Source organism: Oncorhynchus gorbuscha, linkage group LG19, assembly GCF_021184085.1.
Source record: "Oncorhynchus gorbuscha isolate QuinsamMale2020 ecotype Even-year linkage group LG19, OgorEven_v1.0, whole genome shotgun sequence".
Classification (NCBI taxonomy): domain Eukaryota; kingdom Metazoa; phylum Chordata; class Actinopteri; order Salmoniformes; family Salmonidae; genus Oncorhynchus; species Oncorhynchus gorbuscha.
In genome coordinates this window covers 71,994,199-72,016,651 of record NC_060191.1, presented here as the reverse complement: position 1 = coordinate 72,016,651, position 22,453 = coordinate 71,994,199, and the positions used below count along the sequence as shown (strand labels likewise).

The window sequence follows — 22,453 nt, the reverse complement described above, 5'->3', positions numbered from 1 at the left end:
AGGAAAATAATGGTAAGTCGCATCTGATTGGATAGGAAACTTGTTTTTCGCCGGACCGCCTGGCACTTCCATGTTGACAGCCGAGCCAGTCTCGGTAGAGATTTTATTGAAATGGAAAGTTAATAAATGTTCCTCTGATATACAATAGACTAAACTATTTGGCAATGCCGTTTAGTAACAGCCTAAATTGCCGTAGGACTAGTCTATCATGGCGGCACTAGGAGCGGAACGTGGCGAGGCGTCTAAAGTCGAAGAAAAGATAAACACCCAGAAGACGGACGACTCATGGAAACGTCATATCATCCGCCAACTCAAACATCGGGATAAGTATCAGAAGGCGATGTTTCAAGATGTCATACTGGCATGTATGTACAAGTTCTTTGCTGAAGGTCTTGTGTAAATATATGTATATATATATTGTAGTTTTCTTTCAGATGGCCTAAAAAAAGCTTAATTAAGCAAGATTCATTTTCCGATTCAAGGAAGTTCTAGAGATAATGCAATGCTGCAACAATAGATAGGTCGGTTTCATTTCAATAGGAGACAGATTTTCATGCGCGTACTATAGAATCCGATTTTTTTTTTAAAGTGAATTTTCCCACCAGTGTTGACACCAAATTAACTTTTTTTGCGGATAAAATCAGTGCGTGATGACGTAGGGCACACACAATGAAGGCCTACCTTTTTGCTTACGTTTTCATGTACCTATTAAAAATCTAAAATTTCCATCGCATTTTCAACTCTACGTTATAGTTTTGTCGCAAACTGTTGCGTTAAATAGTAAGTCTGCCTCCTCTGGTCTTGGTTCGTGGTCTCCAGCCCAACCGCTCACAGATACAGTGCTGGTAGGCTCGTCTACATTATGACATTATTATGGATAAAAGCGAGAATATTTGTCAAATGGCTGTCAAGCATCGTGTCACCAGGATATGACCCTCTATTTATTGGAAAGGAGCATCGAGATCACAGTGCACATTCACCATCCTGTGAAGTTCATCTATGTATTTAATATAGCCTATTAAACTGCATGGTTTCCTGAGTTGTAGTGGGACGACCACACGTCATATGACTTCTGTTTGATGGGTTATTATATCAATATTTGCCCATAAGGAAGTTGCCATCGCAATTTCGTGCATTATTAAGTTTACGCACGCAAAAATATCCTACCATTTGGAACTACCAAATAATATATCAGCAGTTGTGAAACTACCATCAAAGCTGTCATGTTTCTTTTTATATGGGAAGACTTTACTTGCATAAAGACTGTGGATGGAAACCTGGTATAATGTAACAAAAATGAATGTATCTATAGGTTTCCATCCCATTGGCAACAGGTTTTCATGCGAATATGATTAAATCTGCATATAAACAATATTTGCAATTTCTCACCAGAGATGTTTCCATCAAATTGACTCGTTGGTGGTAAAAGTGTGTGCATGATGATGTAGTGCACAGGGGGAAAAAATGATCGAATAAAAAACAAACAAATTAAATGCGTTTCCATCACATTTTCAACTGTACTGAAGGTTGTCATGCCCCCCCTGCCTCCACTCTGTGTTCTATAATGGTGTTCTGTAATGGTGTTCTGTGTTCTGTAATGGTGTTCTGTGTTCTGTAATGGTGTTCTGTGTTCTGTAATGGTGTTCTGTGTTCTATAATGGTGTTCTGTGTTCTGTAATGGTGTTCTGTTTTCTATAATGGTGTTCTGTTTTCTATATTGGTGATGTCATCCTACAGATATTAATCTGCTGGAGAGGTCCAATCAGAGAGCCCTCATCACGAAAGGCATCCTGGGATCTGGTTCAAGGTCATTATTACACTAGAATAGTGATGTTGTCAATGTACTTACTTCTCAATGGACGTATTTAGCTTGTCTTAATGTGTAAGGCCAGGAGTTTCCCACCCCGGAAGAACTCTGCCTTATTGATGTGTGTGATAGAAACCTGTATGGAATATTTCCTGTGAGAGATAGTTTGTCCTGTTTGTTAAGTATCTGTGTGTTTTGTATGTGTTTGTATTAGGGATCCCCATTAGTTCCTGCCAAGGCAGCAGCTACTCTTCCTGGGGTTTATTATGGATCCCCATTAGTTCCTGCCATGGCAGCAGCTACTCTTCCTGGGGTTTATTATGGATCCCCATTAGTTCCTGCCAAGGCAGCAGCTACTCTTCCTGGGGTTTATTTTGGATACCCATTAGTTCCTGCCAAGGCAGCAGCTACTCTTCCTGGGGTTTATTATGGATCCCCATTAGCCAAGGCAGCAGCTACTCTTCCTGTGGTTTATTATGGATCCCCATTAGTTCCTGCCAAGGCAGCAGCTACTCTTCCTGGGGTTTATTATGGATCCCCTTTAGTTCCTGCCAAGGCAGCAGCTACTCTTCCTGGGGTTTATTATGGATCCCCTTTAGTTCCTGCCAAGGCAGCAGCTACTCTTCCTGGGGTTTATTATGGATCCCCTTTAGTTCCTGCCAAGGCAGCAGCTACTCTTCCTGGGGTTTATTATGGATCCCCATTAGTTCCTGTCAAGGCAGCAGCTATTCTTCCTGGGGTTTATTATGGATCCCCATTAGTTCCTGTCAAGGCAGCAGCTATTCTTCCTGGGGTTTATTATGAATCCCCATTAGTTCCTGCCAAGGCAGCAGCTACTCTTCCTGTGGTTTATTATGGATCCCCATTAGTTCCTGCCAAGGCAGCTACTCTTCAAGGTGTCCAAACACATTTTAAAGCACTTACATAACTCATAAAACAAAGATAAAACAGTACATCATATAACATTTATTACACCACTACATATCTACAATACAACATGTATAATACCACCATACAATAATATTACAATGTATGTGTGTGTAGAGTCCGTGTTCTAGCGTGTGTGTGTGTGTGTGTGTGTGTGTGTGTGTGTGTGTGTGTGTGTGTGTGTGTGTGTGTGTGTGTGTGTGTGTGTGTGTGTGTGTGTGTGTGTGTGTGTGTGTGTGTGTGTCTTCACAGTCCCCACTGTTCCATAAGGTGTATTTTACCTGTTTTTTAAATCTGATTCTACTGCTGCATCAGTTACCTATGTAGTACTGTGGAATAGAGTTCCATGTAGTCATGGCTCTATGTAGTACTGTGGAATAGAGTTCCATGTAGTCATGGCTCTATGTAGTACTGTGGAATAGAGTTCCATGTAGTCATGGCTCTATGTAGTACTGTGGAATAAAGTTCCATGTAGTCATGGCTCTATGTAGTACTGTGGAATAGAGTTCCATGTAGTCATGGCTCTATGTAGTACTGTGGAATAGAGTTCCATGTAGTGATGGCTCTATGTAGTACTGTGGAATAGAGTTCCATGTAGTCATGGCTCTATGTAGTACTGTGGAATAGAGTTCCATGTAGTCATGGCTCTATGTAGTACTGTGGAATAGAGTTCCATGTAGTCATGGCTCTATGTAGTACTGTGGAATAGAGTTCCATGTAGTCATGGCTCTATGTAGTACTGTGGAATAAAGTTCCATGTAGTCATGGCTCTATGTAGTACTGTGGAATAGAGTTCCATGTAGTCATGGCTCTATGTAGTACTGTGGAATAGAGTTCCATGTAGTGATGGCTCTATGTAGTACTGTGGAATAGAGTTCCATGTAGTCATGGCTCTATGTAGTACTGTGGAATAGAGTTCCATGTAGTCATGGCTCTATGTAGTACTGTGGAATAGAGTTCCATGTAGTCATGGCTCTAGGTAGTACTGTGGAATAGAGTTCCATGTAGTCATGGCTCTATGTAGTACTGTGGAATAGAGTTCCATGTAGTCATGGCTCTATGTAGTACTGTGGAATAGAGTTCCATGTAGTCATGGCTCTATGTAGTACTGTGGAATAGAGTTCCATGTAGTCATGGCTCTATGTAGTACTGTGGAATAGAGTTCCATGTAGTCATGGCTCTATGTAGTACTGTGGAATAGAGTTCCATGTAGTGATGGCTCTATGTAGTACTGTGGAATAGAGTTCCATGTAGTCATGGCTCTATGTAGTACTGTGGAATAGAGTTCCATGTAGTCATGGCTCTATGTAGTACTGTGGAATAGAGTTCCATGTAGTCATGGCTCTATGTAGTACTGTGGAATAGAGTTCCATGTAGTCATGGCTCTATGTAGTACTGTGGAACAGAGTTCCATGTAGTCATGGCTCTATGTAGTACTGTGGAATAGAGTTCCATGTAGTCATGGCTCTATGTAGTACTGTGGAATAGAGTTCCATGTAGTCATGGCTCTATGTAGTACTGTGGAATAGAGTTCCATGTAGTCATGGCTCTATGTAGTACTGTGGAATAGAGTTCCATGTAGTCATGGCTCTATGTAGTACTGTGGAATAGAGTTCCATGTAGTCATGGCTCTATGTAGTACTGTGGAATAGAGTTCCATGTAGTCATGGCTCTATGTAGTACTGTGGAATAGAGTTCCATGTAGTCATGGCTCTATGTGGTCCTTCTGTAGCTCAGTTGGTAGAGCATGGCGCTTGTAACGCCAGGGTAGTGGGTTCGATCCCCGGGACCACCCATACGTGGAATGTATGCACACATTACTGTAAGTAGCTTTGGATAAAAGCGTCTGCTAAATGGCATATATTATTATTATTATTATTTATTATTATGTGGTACTGTGGAATAGAGTTCCATGTAGTCATGGCTCTATGTAGTACTGTGGAATAGAGTTCCATGTAGTCATGGCTTTATGTAGTACTGTGGAATAGAGTTCCATGTAGTCATGGCTCTATGTAGTACTGTGGAATAGAGTTCCATGTAGTCATGGCTCTATGTAGTACTGTGGAATTGAGTTCCATGTAGTCATGGCTCTATGTAGTACTGTGGAATAGAGTTCCATGTAGTCATGGCTCTATGTAGTACTGTGCGCCTCCCATAGTCTGTTCTGGACTTGGGGACTGAAGAGACCTCTGGTGGCATGTGTTGTGGGGTATGTATGGGTGGACGAGCTGTGTCAACATTTCTTACAAAAACAAGTAGCGATGAAGTCAATCTCTCTTCCACTTTGAGTCAGGAGAGATTGACGTGCATATTATTAATGTTAGGGCTCCGTGTACTTTTAAGAGCCAGCCGTGTTGCCCTGTTCTGAGCCAATTGCTATTTTCATAAGTCATTATTTGTGGCACCTGACCACATGACTGAACAGTAGCCCAGGTGAGACTGAACAGTAGCCCAGGTGAGACTGAACAGTAGCCCAGGTGAGACTGAACAGTAGCCCAGGTGAGACTGAACAGTAGCCCAGGTGAGACTGAACAGTAGCCCAGGTGAGACTGAACAGTAGCCCAGGTGAGACTGAACAGTAGCCCAGGTGAGACTGAACAGTAGCCCAGGTGAGACTGAACAGTAGCCCAGGTGAGACTGAACAGTAGCCCAGGTGAGACTGAACAGTAGCCCAGGTGAGACTGAACAGTAGCCCAGGTGAGACTGAACAGTAGCCCAGGTGAGACTGAACAGTAGCCCAGGTGAGACTGAACAGTAGCTCAGGTGAGACTGAACAGTAGCCCAGGTGAGACTGAACAGTAGCCCAGGTGCGACTGAACAGTAGCCCAGGTGCGACTGAACAGTAGCCCAGGTGAGACTGAACAGTAGCCCAGGTGCGACTGAACAGTAGCCCAGGTGAGACTGAACAGTAGCCCAGGTGAGACTGAACAGTATCCCAGGTGAGACTGAACAGTAGCCCAGGTGAGACTGAACAGTAGCCCAGGTGAGACTGAACAGTAGCCCAGGTGAGACTGAACAGTAGCCCAGGTGCGACCGTGGGTTTCCTGTCTCGAGACCCTAACCCGTCAACGTGTCTTTGACCTCAACAGGTACCCTGCCTCCTCCAAAGACTCCTTGCCGTCTCTGATTTCCAAGAATGACGATCTGAAGAAAACAACTGGGGAGGTAGGAAACGGGAAGTACCCGTGTTGATGATTTATGACTGAGATACAGGCAGGGACTCTGATTGGACGTTAATGCTGTCGACAACACTTTCAGTTGTTGACACTTATGCCAAATCATTCAGAGAGCAGCAGTGTTGAAAATCTCCTTGCTGGCAACATCGCCTTATATTGGCAGTATTTCCATAAGGCATAGTCTCCACCAATCTGTCATAAAGCGTGGCATATGTGTTGTGTTTGGATACTGTCTGTCAGTGATACCCAGAAAGAGAGACGAAACCAGGAAGCAGACATCCTGTCTTGTCCTGTGAATGGTGTGCTCATTATTCTACTGTAAAAGGAAACATCAGTTTGTTCCTCATCTGTCTTTTATATCTACTGCATAGAGATACAATATCTTACAATACAATGCCAGATAACTGTGTATTTCTACTGTGAGTCTTTAGTTGACAGACTCTACTGTCAGTCTTTACTTTGTCTCTAGTTGACAGACTTTACTGTGAGTCTTTACTTTGTCTCAAGTTGACAGACTACTGTGACTCTACTGTGTCTCTAGTTGACAGACTTTACTGTGTCTCTAGTTGACAGACTCTACTGTGTGTCTCTAGTTGACAGACTCTACTGTGTGTCTGTAGTTGACACTCTACTGTGAGTCTCTAGTTGACAGACTACTGTGTCTGTAGTTGAGACTCTACTGTGTGTCTGTAGTTGACAGACTCTACTGTGTGTCTGTAGTTGACAGACTCTACTGTGAGTCTCTAGTTGACAGACTCTACTGTGTGTCTGTAGTTGACAGACTCTACTGTGTGTCTCTAGTTGACAGACTCTACTGTGTGTCTGTAGTTGACAGACTCTACTGTGTGTCTGTAGTTGACAGACTCTACTGTGTGTCTGTAGTTGACAGACTCTACTGTGTGTCTGTAGTTGACAGACTCTACTGTGTGTCTCTAGTTGACAGACTCTACTGTGTGTCTCTAGTTGACAGACTCTACTGTGTTTTTTAGCTGGCCTACCAGGTATTGGAGCTCCAGCAGGAGATTAAGATCAAAGACTCCGTACTGGAAGAGCAACATGCCAGGTGAGACTGTAGAACAACAAGCCAGGTGAGACTGATTCTGTAGAACAACATGCCAGGCGGGACTGCAGAACAACAACATGCCAGGTAAGACTGATTCTGTAGAACAACATGCCAGGCGAGACTGCAGAACAACAACATGCCAGGTAAGACTGATTCTGTAGAACAACATGCCAGGTGAGACTGTAGAACAACATGCCAGGTGAGACTCTAGAATAACTTGCCAGGTGAGACTGATTCTATAGAACAACACGCCAGGTAAGACTGTAGAACAACATGCCAGGTAGGACTGTAGAACAACATGCCAGGTGAGACTGATTCTGTAGAACAACATGCCAGGTGAGACTGATTCTGTAGAACAACATGCCAGGTTAGACTGTAGAACAACATGCCAGGTAGGACTGTAGAACAACATGCCAGGTGAAACTGTAGAACAACATGCCAGATGAGACTGATTCTGTAGAACAACATGCCAGGTAGGACTGTAGAACAACATGCCAGGTGAGACTGTAGAACAACATGCCAGGTGAGACTGTAGAACAACATGCCAGGTAAGACTGATTCTGTAGAACAACATGCCATGTGAGACTGTAGAACAACATGCCAGGTGAGACTGTAGAAGAACATGCCAGGTGAGACAGATTCTGTAGAACAACATGCCAGGTGGAACTGTAGAACAACATGCCAGGGGAGACTGTAGAACAACATGCCAGGTGAGACTGTAGAACAACATGCCAGGTGGGACTGATTCTGTAGAACAACATGCCAGGTGAGACTGTAGAACAACATGCCAGGTGAGACTGTAGAACAACATGCCAGGTGGGACTGATTCTGTAGAACAACATGCCAGGTGAGACTGATTCTGTAGAACAACATGCCAGATGGGACTGTAGAACAACATGCCAGGTGGGACTGATTCTGTAGAACAACATGCCAGGTGAGACTGTAGAACAACATGCCAGGTGGGACTGTAGAACAACATGCCAGGTGCGACTGTAGAACAACATGCCAGATGAGACTGATTCTGTAGAACAACATGCCAGGTGAGACTCTACAATAACTTGCCAGGTGAGACTGTTCTATAGAACAACACGCCAGGTGAGACTGTAGAACAACATGCCAGGTAGGACTGTAGAACAACATGCCAGGTGAGACTGATTCTGTAGAACAACATGCCAGGTGAGACTGTAGAACAACATGCCAGGTGAGACTGTAGAACAACATGCCAGGTAGGACTGTAGAACAACATGCCAGGTGAGACTGTAGAACAACATGCCAGATGAGACTGATTCTGTAGAACAACATGCCAGGTGAGACTGTAGAACAACATGCCAGGTAGGACTGTAGAACAACATGCCATGTGAGACTGTAGAACAACATGCCAGGTGAGACAGATTCTGTAGAACAACATGCCAGGTGGGACTGTAGAACAACACGCCAGGTGAGACTGATTCTGTAGAACAACATGCCAGGTGAGACTGTAGAACAACATGCCAGGTGAGACTGTAGAACAACATGCCAGGTGAGACTGATTCTGTAGAACAACATGCCAGGTAGGACTGATTCTGTAGAACAATATGCCAGGTGGGACTGTAGAACAACATGCCAGGTGGGACTGTAGAACAATATGCCAGGTGAGACTGATTCTGTAGAACAACATGCCAGGTGAGACTGTAGAACAACATGCCAGGTGAGACTGTAGAACAACATGCCAGGTGAGACTGTAGAACAACATGCCAGGTGAGACAGTAGAACAACATGCCAGGTGAGACTGTAGAACAACATGCCAGGTGAGACTGTAGAACAACATGCCAGGTGAGACTGTAGAACAACATGCCAGGTGAGACAGTAGAACAACATGCCAAGTGAGACTGTAGAACAACATGCCAGGTAAGACAGTAGAACAACATGCCAGGTGAGACTGTAGAACAACATGCCAGCTAAGACTGTAGAACAACATGCCAGGTGAGACTGTAGAACAACATGCCAGGTGAGACTGATTCTGTAGAACAACATGCCAGGTAGGACTGTAGAACAACATGCCATGTAAGACTGTAGAACAACATGCCATGTGAGACTGTAGAACAACATGCCATGTAAGACTGTAGAACAACATGCCAGGTAAGACTGTAGAACAACATGCCAGGTGAGACTGTAGAACAACATGCCAGGTGAGACTGATTCTGTAGAACAACATGCCAGGTAGGACTGTAGAACAACATGCCATGTAAGACTGTAGAACAACATGCCATGTGAGACTGTAGAAGAACATGCCAGGTGAGACAGATTCTGTAGAACAACATGCCAGGTGAGACTGTAGAACAACATGCCAGGTTAGACTGATTCTGTAGAACAACATGCCAGGTGGGACTGTAGAACAACACACCAGGTAAGACTGATTCTGTAGAACAACATGCCAGGTGAGACTGTAGAACAACACGCCAGGTGGGACTGTAGAACAACATGCCAGGTGGGACTGTAGAACAATATGCCAGGTGAGACTGTAGAACAATATGCCAGGTGAGACTGTAGAACAATATGCCAGGTGAGACTGATTCTGTAGAACAACATGCCAGGTGAGACTGTAGAACAACATGCCAGGTGAGACTGTAGAACAACATGCCAGGTGGGACCGTAGAACAACATGCCAGGTGGGACCGTAGAACAACATGCCAGGTGAGACTGATTCTGTAGAACAACATGCCAGGTGAGACTGATTCTGTAGAACAACATGCCATGTGAGACTGATTCTGTAGAACAACATGCAAGGTGAGACTGTAGAACAACATGCCAGGTGATACTGTAGAACAACATGCCAGGTGAGACTGTAGAACAACATGCCAGGTGAGACTGTAGAACAACATGCCAGGTGAGACAGTAGAACAACATGCCAGGTAAAGACTGTAGAACAACATGCCAGGTGAGACAGTAGAACAACATGCCAGGTAAAGACTGTAGAACAACATGCCAGGTGAGACTGTAGAACAACATGCCAGGTGAGACTGTAGAACAACATGCCAGGTAAAACTGTAGAACAACATGCCAGGTGAGACTGTAGAACAACATGCCAGGTGAAACTGATTATGTAGAGCAACATGCCATGTGAGACTGTAGAACAACATGCCAGGTGAGACAGTAGAACAACATGCCAGGTAAGACTGTAGAACAACATGCCAGGTGCCCTGTAGAACAACATGCCAGGTGGGACTGTAGAACAATATGCCAGGTGAGACTGTAGAACAATATGCCAGGTGAGACTGATTCTGTAGAACAACATGCCAGGTGAGACTGTAGAACAACATGCCAGGTGAGACTGTAGAACAACATGCCAGGTGGGACCGTAGAACAACATGCCAGGTAAGACTGATTCTGTAGAACAACATGCCAGGTGAGACTGATTCTGTAGAACAACATGCCAGGTGAGACTGATTCTGTAGAACAATATGCCAGGTGAGACAGATTCTGTAGAACAACATGCAAGGTGAGACTGTAGAACAACATGCCAGGTGAGACTGTAGAACAACATGCCAGGTGAGACTGTAGAACAACATGCCAGGTGAGACTGTAGAACAACATGCCAGGTGAGACTGTAGAACAACATGCCAGGTGCCCTGTAGAATAACATGTCAGATGAGACTGATTCTGTAGAACAACATGCCAGGTGAGACTGTAGAACAACATGCCAGGTGAGACTGTAGAACAACATGCCAGGTGAGACTGTAGAACAACATGCCAGGTGAGACTGTAGAACAACATGCCAGGTGAGACAGTAGAACAACATGCCAGGTAAGACTGTAGAACAACATGCCAGGTGAGACTGTAGAACAACATGCCAGGTAGAACTGTAGAACAACATGCCAGGTGAGACTGTAGAACAACATGCCAGGTGGACTGTAGAACAACATGCCAGGTGAGACTGTAGAACAACATGCCAGGTGGACTGTAGAACAACATGCCAGGTGGGGCTGTAGAACAACATGCCAGGTGAGACTGTAGAACAACATGCCAGGTGAGACTCTAGAACAACATGCCAGGTGAGACTCTAGAACAACATGCCAGGTGAGACTGTAGAACAACATGCCAGGTAATTCTCCTCCTATGAAACCTGTAGGAAGGACCTGTTGAAACTTGAAAGCACTGGCAAGCACAGCTTAATGTAGTTTATCCTAGGTCACTGTGATCACACAATCACATGAGCCGGTGCTATGGAAGCTGATGGTTGAGTAGGACATGTCCTGACCAGGGGAAATGTCGTCATGGAATATCCATGGCCCTAGTTGATAGAAACTAGTATAACTGACAGAGTTGGGGTTTCAAATCAAATGTATTTATAAAGCTCTTCGTACATCAGCTGATATCTCAAAGTGCTGTACAGAAACCCAGCCTAAAACCCCAAACAGCAAGCAATGTACTCCAAATATATGCAAAGTACTCCAGATATAACAAACTGACCCTAGCCCCCCCCGACACATAAACTACTGCAGCATAAATACTGGAGGCTGAGACAGGAGGGGTCAAGAGACACTGTGGCCCCATCCGATTAATTAGCTGCTTCCTGGGGTCACGGTTACTGATATAACTATCTGTGTATTCAGGATGTGTGAGGTGCGGAGGGATCTGCTGGGGGTGCAGGCTGAGGATGGAAGTCTGGCGGTGCGTGTTGCCGAGGTGACGGAGGGGAACCGGCTGTTGAAACGGGAGTACGACTCCCTGCTGGAGCAGCACCATGATCTGGACCAGACCTTCAGAGAGGAGAAGCTCAGAGGTCAGGAAATGCTGGAGGAACTGGTCCGGAGGAAGCAGCACGCAGCCATCAGGATGAACAGCCGCAACGAGAGACGGGTCAGGTGAGATTAACCCTGACCCTGCTGGGGGTCAACGAGAGACGGGTCAGGTGAGATTAACCCTGACCCTGCTGGGGGTCAACGAGAGACTGGTCAGGTGAGATTAACCCTGACCCTGCTGGGGTCAACGAGAGATGGGTCAGGTGAGATTAACCCTGACCCTGCTGGGGGTCAACGAGAGACGGGTCAGGTGAGATTAACCCTGACCCTGCTGGGGGTCAGCGAGAGACGGGTCAGGTGAGATTAACCCTGACCCTGCTGGGGGTCAACGAGAGACGGGTCAGGTGAGCTGCTTCCTGAGGTCAAACAGGGCCCTGAGTTTTTCCTGAAGAGTGCGGGGGGAATATGCATATCTCGAAGGCTGACCGTGTACAGACTTTTTATTTATTTTCCTGACCATTTCATCTCACCAAGAAAAACTCTGGGTCCTAATTAAAGCCTTCAGGTTATAACTAGTTAAAGGTTGTAGGTTATAACTAGTTAAAGGCTACAGGTTGTAACTAGTTAAAGGCTACAGGTTATACCTAGTTAAAGTCTGTACATTATAACTAGCAAAAGGCTACAGGTTATAACTAGTTAAAGTCTGTACATTATAACTAGCTAAAGGCTACAGGTTATAACTAGTTAAAGTCTGTACATTATAACTAGCTAAAGGCTACAGGTTATAACTAGTTAAAGTCTGTACATTATAACTAGTTAAAGGCTACAGGTTATAACTAGTTAACTACTTAAAGGCTGTAGGTTATAACTAGTTAAAGGCTACAGGTTATAACTAGTTAAAGGCTACAGGTTATAACTAGTTAAAGTATACAGGTTATAACTAGTTAAAGGCTGTAGGTTATAACTAGTTAAAGGCTGTAGGTTATAACTAGTTAAAGGCTGTAGGTTATAACTAGTTAAAGGCTACAGGTTATAACTAGTTAAAGTATACAGGTTATAACTAGTTAAAGGCTACAGGTTATAACTAGTTAACTAGTTAAAGTATACAGGTTATACCTAGTTAAAGGCTACAGGTTATAACTAGTTAACTAGTTAAAGGCTACAGGTTATAACTAGTTAAAGGCTACAGGTTATAACTAGTTAAAGGCTACAGGTTATAACTAGTTAAAGTATACAGGTTATAACTAGTTAAAGGCTACAGGTTATAACTAGTTAACTAGTTAAAGTATACAGGTTATACCTAGTTAAAGGCTACAGGTTATAACTAGTTAACTAGTTAAAGGCTGTAGGTTATAACTAGTTAAAGGTTACAGGTTATAACTAGTTAAAGGCTGTAGGTTATAACTAGTTAAAGGCTACAGGTTATAACTAGTTAAAGGCTACAGGTTATAACTAGTTAAAGGCTACAGGTTATAACTAGTTAAAGACTGTAGGTTATAACTAGTTAAAGGCTACAGGTTATAACTAGTTAAAGGCTACAGGTTATAACTAGTTAAAGACTGTAGGTTATAACTAGTTAAAGGCTACAGGTTATAACTAGTTAAAGGCTACAGGTTATAACTAGTTAAAGGCTACAGGTTATAACTAGTTAACTAGTTAAAGGCTGTAGGTTATAACTAGTTAAAGGCTACAGGTTATAGCTAGTTAAAGGCTACAGGTTATAGCTAGTTAAAGGCTACAGGTTATAGCTAGTTAAAGGCTACAGGTTATAGCTAGTTAAAGGCTACGGGTTATAACTAGTTAAAGGCTACAGGTTATAACTAGTTAACTAGTTAAAGGCTACAGGTTATAACTAGTTAAAGGCTGTTGGTTATAACTAGTTAAAGGCTGTAGGTTATAACTAGTTAAAGGCTGTAGGTAGGTTATAACTAGTTAAAGGCTACAGGTTATAACTAGTTAAAGGCTACAGGTTATAACTAGTTAAAGGCTACAGGTTATAACTAGTTAAAGGCTACAGGTTATAACTAGTTAAAGGCTACAGGTTATAACTAGTTAAAGGCTACAGGTTATAACTAGTTAAAGGCTACAGGTTATAACTAGTTAAAGGCTACAGGTTATAACTAGTTAACTAGTTAAAGGCTGTAGGTTATAACTAGTTAAAGGCTACAGGTTATAACTAGTTAAAGGCTACAGGTTATAACTAGTTAAAGGCTGTAGGTTATAACTAGTTAAAGGCTACAGGTTATAACTAGTTAAAGGCTACAGGTTATAACTAGTTAAAGGCTACAGGTTATAACTAGTTAAAGGCTACAGGTTATAACTAGTTAAAGGCTACAGGTTATAACTAGTTAAAGGCTACAGGTTATAACTAGTTAACTAGTTAAAGGCTGTAGGTTATAACTAGTTAAAGGCTACAGGTTGTAACTAATTAAAGGCTGTAGGTTATAACTAGTTAAAGACTGTAAGTTATAACTAGTTAAAGGCTACAGGTTATAACTAGTTAAAGGCTACAGGTTATAACTAGTTAACTAGTTAAAGTCTACAGGTTATAACTAGTTAACTAGTTAAAGTCTACAGGTTATAACTAGTTAAAGGCTACAGGTTATAACTAGTTAAAGGCTACAGGTTATAACTAGTTAACTAGTTAACTAGTTATAACCTGTAGACTTTAACTAGTTAACTAGTTATAACCTGTAGACTTTAACTAGTTAAAGTCTACAGGTTATAACTAGTTAAATGCTACAGGTTATAACTAGTTAAAGGCTACAGGTTATAACTAGTTAAAGTATACAGGTTATAACTAGTTAAAGGCTACAGGTTATAACTAGTTAAAGGCTACAGGTTATAACTAGTTAAAGGCTATAGGTTATAACTAGTTAAAGTATACAGGTTATAACTAGTTAAAGGCTACAGGTTATAACTAGTTAACTAGTTAAAGGCTGTAGGTTATAACTAGTTAAAGGCTACAGGTTATACCTAGTTAAAGGCTACAGGTTATAACTAGTTAAAGGCTACAGGTTATAACTAGTTAAAATATACAGGTTATAACTAGTTAAAGGCTACAGGTTATACCTTGACCTCCTCAAGTCACGTGCAGGAAAAACTCCAGGCCCTATGAATCATTAATGAATGTAGTCAGAGTGAGTTGTATCTGTAATGATGTTGTCATTCATTTCAACTGTCAACTCCACAGAGCCAGAGAGGCAAGTCTTCAGAAGGAACTGGAGACCGCCGGGAAGGTGAAGGTGACCATTGACGTGTAAGTAACTAGATGATATAGCCTACGTCAATGTGTAAGTAACTAGATGATATAGCCTACGTCGTTGTGTAAGTAACTAGATGATATAGCCTACGTCGATGTGTAAGTAACTAGATTTTATAGTCCCATTGATGTGTAAGTAACTAGATGATATAGCCTACGTCGATGTGTAAGTAACTAGATTATATAGCCTACGTCGATGTGTAAGTAACTAGATGATATAGCCTACGTCGATGTGTAAGTAACTAGATGATATAGCCTACGTCGATGTGTAAGTAACTAGATTATATAGTCCCATTGATGTGTAAGTAACTAGATGATATAGCCTACGTCGATGTGTAAGTAACTAGATTTTATAGTCCCATTGATGTGTAAGTAACTAGATGATATAGCCTACGTCGATGTGAAAGTAACTAGATTATATAGCCTACGTCGATGTGTAAGTAACTAGATTATATAGCCTACGTCGATGTGTAAGTAACTAGATTATATAGCCTACGTCGATGTGTAAGTAACTAGATTATATAGCCTACGTCGATGTGTAAGTAACTAGATTTTATAGTCCCATTGATGTTTAAATAGCTCTCACTAGATTGAGAATAGGTTAAAGTTTTCCCTTTTGTATTGTAGTAGCTCATGTCCAGAGTGCCACACAAAGCTAAAGGATAATGAAGTGTTGTGCTGTTTCCTTTCCAGCGGGTCGGTCAGTGCCCCGGCCTCCAGAGAAGCCTCCCCTAAGAGTGATCTGGCTGAGAGACGGACCACTAGACTGTTCAGGTAGAGAAAGGCTGAGACGGACCACTAGAATGTTCTGGTAGAGGAAGGCTGAGACGGACCACTAGAATGTTCTGAGAGACGTACCACTAGAATGTTCTGGTAGAGGAAGGCTGAGAGACGGACCACTAGAATGTTCTGGTAGAGGAAGGCTGAGGGATGGACCTCTAGAATGTTCTGGTAGAGGAAGGCTGAGAGACGGACCTCTAGAATGTTCTGGTAGAGGAAGGCTGAGACGGACCACTAGAATGTTCTGGCAGAGGAAGGCTGAGAGACGGACCTCTAGAATGTTCTGGTAGAGAAAGGCTGAGACGGACCACTAGAATGTTCTGGTAGAGGAAGGCTGAGAGACGGACCTCTAGAATGTTCTGGTAGAGGAAGGCTGAGGGACGGACCTCTAGAATGTTCCGGTAGAGGAAGGCTGAGAGACGGACCTCTAGAATGTTCTAGTAGAGGAAGGCTGAGACGGACCACTAGAATGTTCTGGTAGAGGAAGGCTGAGAGACGGACCTCTAGAATGTTCTGGTAGAGGAAGGCTGAGACAGACCACTAGAATGTTCAGGTAGAGGAAGGCTGAGACGGACCACTAGAATGTTCTGGTAGAGGAAGGCTGAGAGACGGACCTCTAGAATGTTCTGGTAGAGGAAGGCTGAGAGACGGACCACTAGAATGTTCTGGTAGAGGAAGGCTGAGACGGACCACTAGAATGTTCTGAGAGACGGACAACTAGACTGTTCAGGTAGAGGAAGGCTGAGAGACGGACCACTAGAATGTTCTGGTAGAGGAAGGCTGAGAGACGGACCTCTAGAATGTTTTGGTAGAGGAAGGCTGAGAGACGGACCTCTAGAATGTTCTGGTAGAGGAAGGCTGAGACGGACCTCTAGAATGTTCTGGTAGAGGAAGGCTGAGACGGACCTCTAGAATGTTCTGGTAGAGGAAGGCTGAGAGGGACCTCTAGAATGTTCTGGTAGAGGAAGGCTGAGACGGAGCTCTAGAATGTTCTGAGAGACGGACAACTAGACTGTTCAGGTAGAGGAAAGCTGAGACGGACCTCTAGAATGTTCTGAGAGACGGACCACTAGAATGTTCAGGTAGAGGAAGGCTGAGACGGACCTCTAGAATGTTCTGGTAGAGGAAGGCTGAGACGGACCTCTAGAATGTTCTGGTAGAGGAAAGCTGAGAGACGGACCACTAGAATGTTCAGGTAGAGGAAGGCTGAGAGATGGACAACTAGAATGTTCTGAGAGACGGACCACTAGAATGTTCTGAGAGACGGACCACTAGAATGTTCTGAGAGATGGACCACTAGAATGTTCTGGTAGAGGAAGGCTGAGAGACGGACCACTAGAATGTTCTGAGAAAAAGACCACTAGAATGTTCTGGTAGAGGAAGGCTGAGAGATGGACCACTAGAATGTTCTGGCAGAGGAAGAAATGACAGAAATCACTCAAAGTTCAGATGGCATTTCAAGGCCTTCCTTCCCATGGAAGAAAAAACAAGATTCTTGTTGGAAGTCATTGTCTGTGTATAGCGTTTTCACATTCTACCCCAAAGTAACTTTAGTGTGATGTTCTAATGGTGAAATTTTTATTCTATTTTTTAAATGTAAAAATGATTAAATACATTAAAAAAAATATTACACTGCATGATTAGTTCTAAAGGGATCTTCAGTTGCTCGGATCTTCATTTGATCACTCTTTTGTTGCTGAGATTTTTCCTGCACAGGAAATGCAAGCTTGTAGTGTATTTGAGTTTTAACAGTCGGTCATTTCAAACTTGATTTGTCCAAACGAAAAATAGATCAACCCCTACAGAAATGTTGATTAATTATAATCCAATAATCACATTTCCTATTGCTGCAGTATTATTTTCCTGCTGTAGCAAACTGGCTCAAATTAAGATCCTACATCTGTAACATCACAATGCCTACTACATCACAATGCTTACTACATCACACTGCTTACTACATCACACTGCTTACTACATCACAATGCTTACTACATCACAATGCCTACTACATCACAATGCCTACTACATCACAATGCTTACTACATCACAATGCCTACTACATCACAATGCCTACTACATCACAATGCCTACTACATCACAATGCTTACTACATCACAATGCCTACTACATCACAATGACTACTACATCACAATGCCTACTACATCACAATGCCTACTACATCACAATGCCTACTACATCACAATGCTTACTACATCACAATGCCTACTACATCACAATGCCTACTACATCACAATGCCTACTACATCACAATGCCTACTACACCACAATGCCTACTAACCACAATGCCTACTACATCACAATGCTTACTACATCACAATGCCTACTACATCACAATGCTTACTACATCACAATGCCTACTACATCACAATGCCTACTACATCACAATGCCTACTACATCACAATGCTTACTACATCACAATGCCTACTACATCACAATGCCTACTACATCACAGTGCCTACTACATCACAATGCTTACTACATCACAATGCCTACTACATCACAATGCCTACTACATCACAATGCCTACTACATCACAATGCCTACTACACCACAATGCCTACTACACCACAATGCCTACTACATCACAGTGCCTACTACATCACAATGCTTACTACATCACAATGCTTACTACATCACAATGCCTACTACATCACAATGCCTACTACAGCACAATGCCTACTACATCACAATGCCTACTACATCACAATGCCTACTACATCACAATGCCTACTACACCACAATGCTTACTACATCACAATGCCTACTACAGCACAATGCCTACTACAGCACAATGCCTACTACATCACAATGCTTACTACATCTAAATTGATTAAACCATTCCTTCAAGTGTGTTTTAAACATTCTAAAAACATCACTTTTTTCCCCCTAGGTCAGCCTCAGTAACATCCCCTCCCAGGATTCTAGATTCCATCAAAGAGCTTTTTGAGTGAGTTACATAGGCAGAATAATATGAATGGTCTGTGGTTACATAGGCAGAATAATATGAATGTTCTGTGGTTACATAGACAGAATAATATGAATGTTCTATGGTTACATAGACAGAATAATATGAATGTTCTATGGTTACATAGACATAATAATATAAATGTTCTGTGGTTACATAGACAGAATAATATGAATGTTCTATGGTTCTATGGTTACATAGGCAGAATAATATGAATGGTCTATGGTTACATAGACATAATAATATAAATGTTCTGTGGTTCTATGGTTACATAGACAGAATAATATGAATGTTCTATGGTTCTATGGTTACATAGACAGAATAATATGAATGTTCTATGGTTACATAGACAGAATAATATGAATGTTCTGTGGTTCTATGGTTACATAGACATAATAATATAAATGTTCTGTGGTTCTATGGTTACATAGACATAATAATATAAATGTTCTATGGTTCTATGGTTACATAGACATAATAATATGAATGTTCTATGGTTACATAGACAGAATAATATAAATGTTCTATGGTTCTATGGTTACATAGACATAATAATATTAATGTTCTGTGGTTCTATGGTTACATAGACAGAATAATATGAATGGTCTGTGGTTACATAGACAGAATAATATGAATGTTCTATGGTTCTATGGTTACATAGACATAATAATATTAATGTTCTATGGTTCTATGGTTACATAGACATAATAATATTAATGTTCTATGGTTCTATGGTTACATAGACAGAATAATATGAATGGTCTGTGGTTACATAGACAGAATAATATGAATGTTCTATGGTTCTATGGTTACATAGACAGAATAATATGAATGTTCTGTGGTTACATAGACAGAATAATATGAATGTTCTATGGTTCTATGGTTACATAGACAGAATAATATGAATGTTCTATGGTTACATAGACATAATAATATAAATGTTCTGTGGTTCTATGGTTACATAGACATAATAATATTAATGTTCTATGGTTCTATGGTTACATAGACAGAATAATATGAATGTTCTATGGTTACATAGACAGAATAATATGAATGTTCTATGGTTCTATGGTTACATAGACAGAATAATATGAATGTTCTATGGTTACATAGACAGAATAATATGAGTGTTAAGTTTTTCCTCATAATGAAATGAGTAACAGGTAATGTAACATTCAGAATATATAGATATTTGTCTCTTTGCTTCACTTAGTCCAGACATTAGTCTGCTAATATTAGCTCTCACTGAGCTCAATCACAAAGAAACCATTTCTCCCACTCATGAACATTCATGATTAATTCTTCCCTAACCCTTCTTCATACTAGGTTAGTGACACATAGTGACACATCAGCCATTTCTGCTGTCATGGTCACCCGACCGGCAGTCATACACTCATCAACTACTCCACTTTATTCACGTGCTTCTCCTTTTCCAGCAGCCTTGCTGATTTACGCCAGCAAACATTACATCTCCGTTTGCTCACATTTTACAGGCCAGATGGCAGATATATATATAGACACATAATCTGCACATTTTACAGGCCAGATGGCAGATATATATATATAGACACATTATCTGCACATTTTACAGGCCAGATGGCAGATATATATATAGACACATTATCTGCACATTTTACAGGCCAGATGGCAGATATATATATAGACACATTATCTGCACATTTTACAGGCCAGATGGCAGATATATATATAGACACATTATCTGCACATTTTACAGGCCAGATGGCAGATATATATATAGACACATTATCTGCATATTTTACAGGCCAGATGGCAGATATATATATAGACACATTATCTGCACATTTTACAGGCCAGATGGCAGATATATATAGACACATTATCTGCACATTTTACAGGCCAGATGGCAGATATATATAGACACATAATCTGCACATTTTACAGGCCAGATGGCAGATATATATAGACACATTATCTGCACATTTTACAGGCCAGATGGCAGATATATATAGACACATTATCTGCATATTTTACAGGCCAGATGGCAGATATATATAGACACATAATCTGCACATTTTACAGGCCAGATGGCAGATATATATAGACACATAATCTGCACATTTTACAGGCCAGATGGCAGATATATATAGACACATTATCTGCACATTTTACAGGCCAGATGGCAGATATATATAGACACATTATCTGCATATTTTACAGGCCAGATGGCAGATATATATAGACACATAATCTGCACATTTTACAGGCCAGATGGCAGATATATATAGACACATAATCTGCACATTTCTTAGTATCATCATATAGTATGTCTATAACCCACAGTTCTGGGGTGTGTCTCATACTGTTATATTTCAGACAGACACTGGTAGACAGACAGACAGACAGACAGACAGACAGACAGACAGACAGACAGACAGACAGACAGACAGACAGACAGACAGACAGACAGACAGACAGACAGACAGACAGACAGACAGACAGACAGACAGACAGACAGACAGACAGACAGACAGACAGACAGGTAGACAGACACATACAGACACAGGTAGACAGACGCAGACAGACAGACACATACAGACACAGGTAGACAGACAGGTAGACAGACGCAGACAGACAGGTAGACAGACACATACAGACACAGGTAGACAGACAGGTAGACAGACAGACACAGGTAGACAGACAGGTAGACAGACGCAGACAGACAGGTAGACAGACGCAGACAGTTAGACAGACAGACAGACAGACAGATAGAGACATACACTGGTAGACAGACGCAGACAGACAGTTAGACAGACAGGCAGGCAGACAGGTAGACAGACGCAGACAGACACTAGTAGACAGGTAGACAGACGCAGACAGACACTAGTAGACAGACAGGTAGACAGGTAGACAGACGCATACAGACAGACGCAGACAGACACTGGTAGACAGACAGGTAGACAGACAGACAGATGCAGACAGACAGACAGACAGACAGACAGACAGACAGACAGACAGACAGACAGACAGACAGACAGGCAGGCAGGCTGGCAGGCAGGCAGGCAGGCAGACAGACAGACAGACAGACAGACAGACAGACAGACAGACAGACAGACAGACAGACAGACAGACAGACAGACAGACAGACAGACAGACAGACAGACAGACAGACAGACAGACAGACAGACCTTGTCCATCTCTGAAGGCTGAAATATACTTCACTTTGTTTAGAGCCAGGGGTTCACCATGATATTTTATCAGGAAAAACCCTGGTCCTAGTTACTGTACATCTAGAAAGATTGTAACTGGGAAAAATGTAGGGCCTATGTCCTACAAGAGTCTTGACTTGGACTGATATCCATTCCGGTACTAATTTTGGGTACCGTTTTATATTTATACGTTTTATATAATATCCTACAAGAGGTGCAGGAGCTCCACAATACTTTAGAGATAATATCCTACAAGAGGTACAGGAGCTCCACAATACTTTAGAGATAATATCCTACAAGAGGTACAGGAGCTCCACAATACTTTAGAGATAATATCCTACAAGAGGTACAGGAGATCAAGCAGTAGAACATTTGAGGTTCCGGTACTCAGCTCCGGTGAACTCCTGCCCAAGTCGAGTATAGGGCGCAGATTGTATCCTGGTAGGGCCTCTCGGTCAGGAAAAACTCCTGGCGTTAACTGAGTTCTGTTATGTTGTGTTTCTTAGTAGAAAGAAGCGTCGGGGAACTCGCTGTGTCTGAGT

At 42.1% G+C, this 22,453-nt stretch overlaps 1 protein-coding gene across 1 annotated transcript; it reads left to right on the top strand.

Moving 5' to 3' along the window:
* Positions 1-63: 63 nt before the first annotated feature.
* atg16l2 (ATG16 autophagy related 16-like 2 (S. cerevisiae)) lies at positions 64-22,451 on the top strand. Its single transcript, XM_046313766.1, has 9 exons — positions 64-365; positions 1,738-1,807; positions 5,824-5,899; positions 6,900-6,973; positions 11,566-11,817; positions 14,888-14,953; positions 15,650-15,730; positions 18,649-18,705; positions 22,418-22,451. Exons 1-9 carry the CDS (start codon positions 209-211, stop codon positions 22,449-22,451), a joined length of 867 nt encoding a protein of 288 aa, XP_046169722.1. The 5' UTR covers positions 64-208.
* Positions 22,452-22,453: the final 2 nt, after the last annotated feature.

Bases quoted from the DNA above. Each gene is read 5' to 3' on its own strand.
- atg16l2 (XM_046313766.1), top strand. From the start codon at position 209: ATGGCGGCACTAGGAGCGGAACGTGGCGAGGCGTCTAAAGTCGAAGAA. The intron at 1,808-5,823 runs GTCATTATTACA...TGACCTCAACAG, and splicing joins ATCCTGGGATCTGGTTCAAG to GTACCCTGCCTCCTCCAAAG. The intron at 14,954-15,649 runs GTAAGTAACTAG...TTTCCTTTCCAG, and splicing joins GTGAAGGTGACCATTGACGT to CGGGTCGGTCAGTGCCCCGG.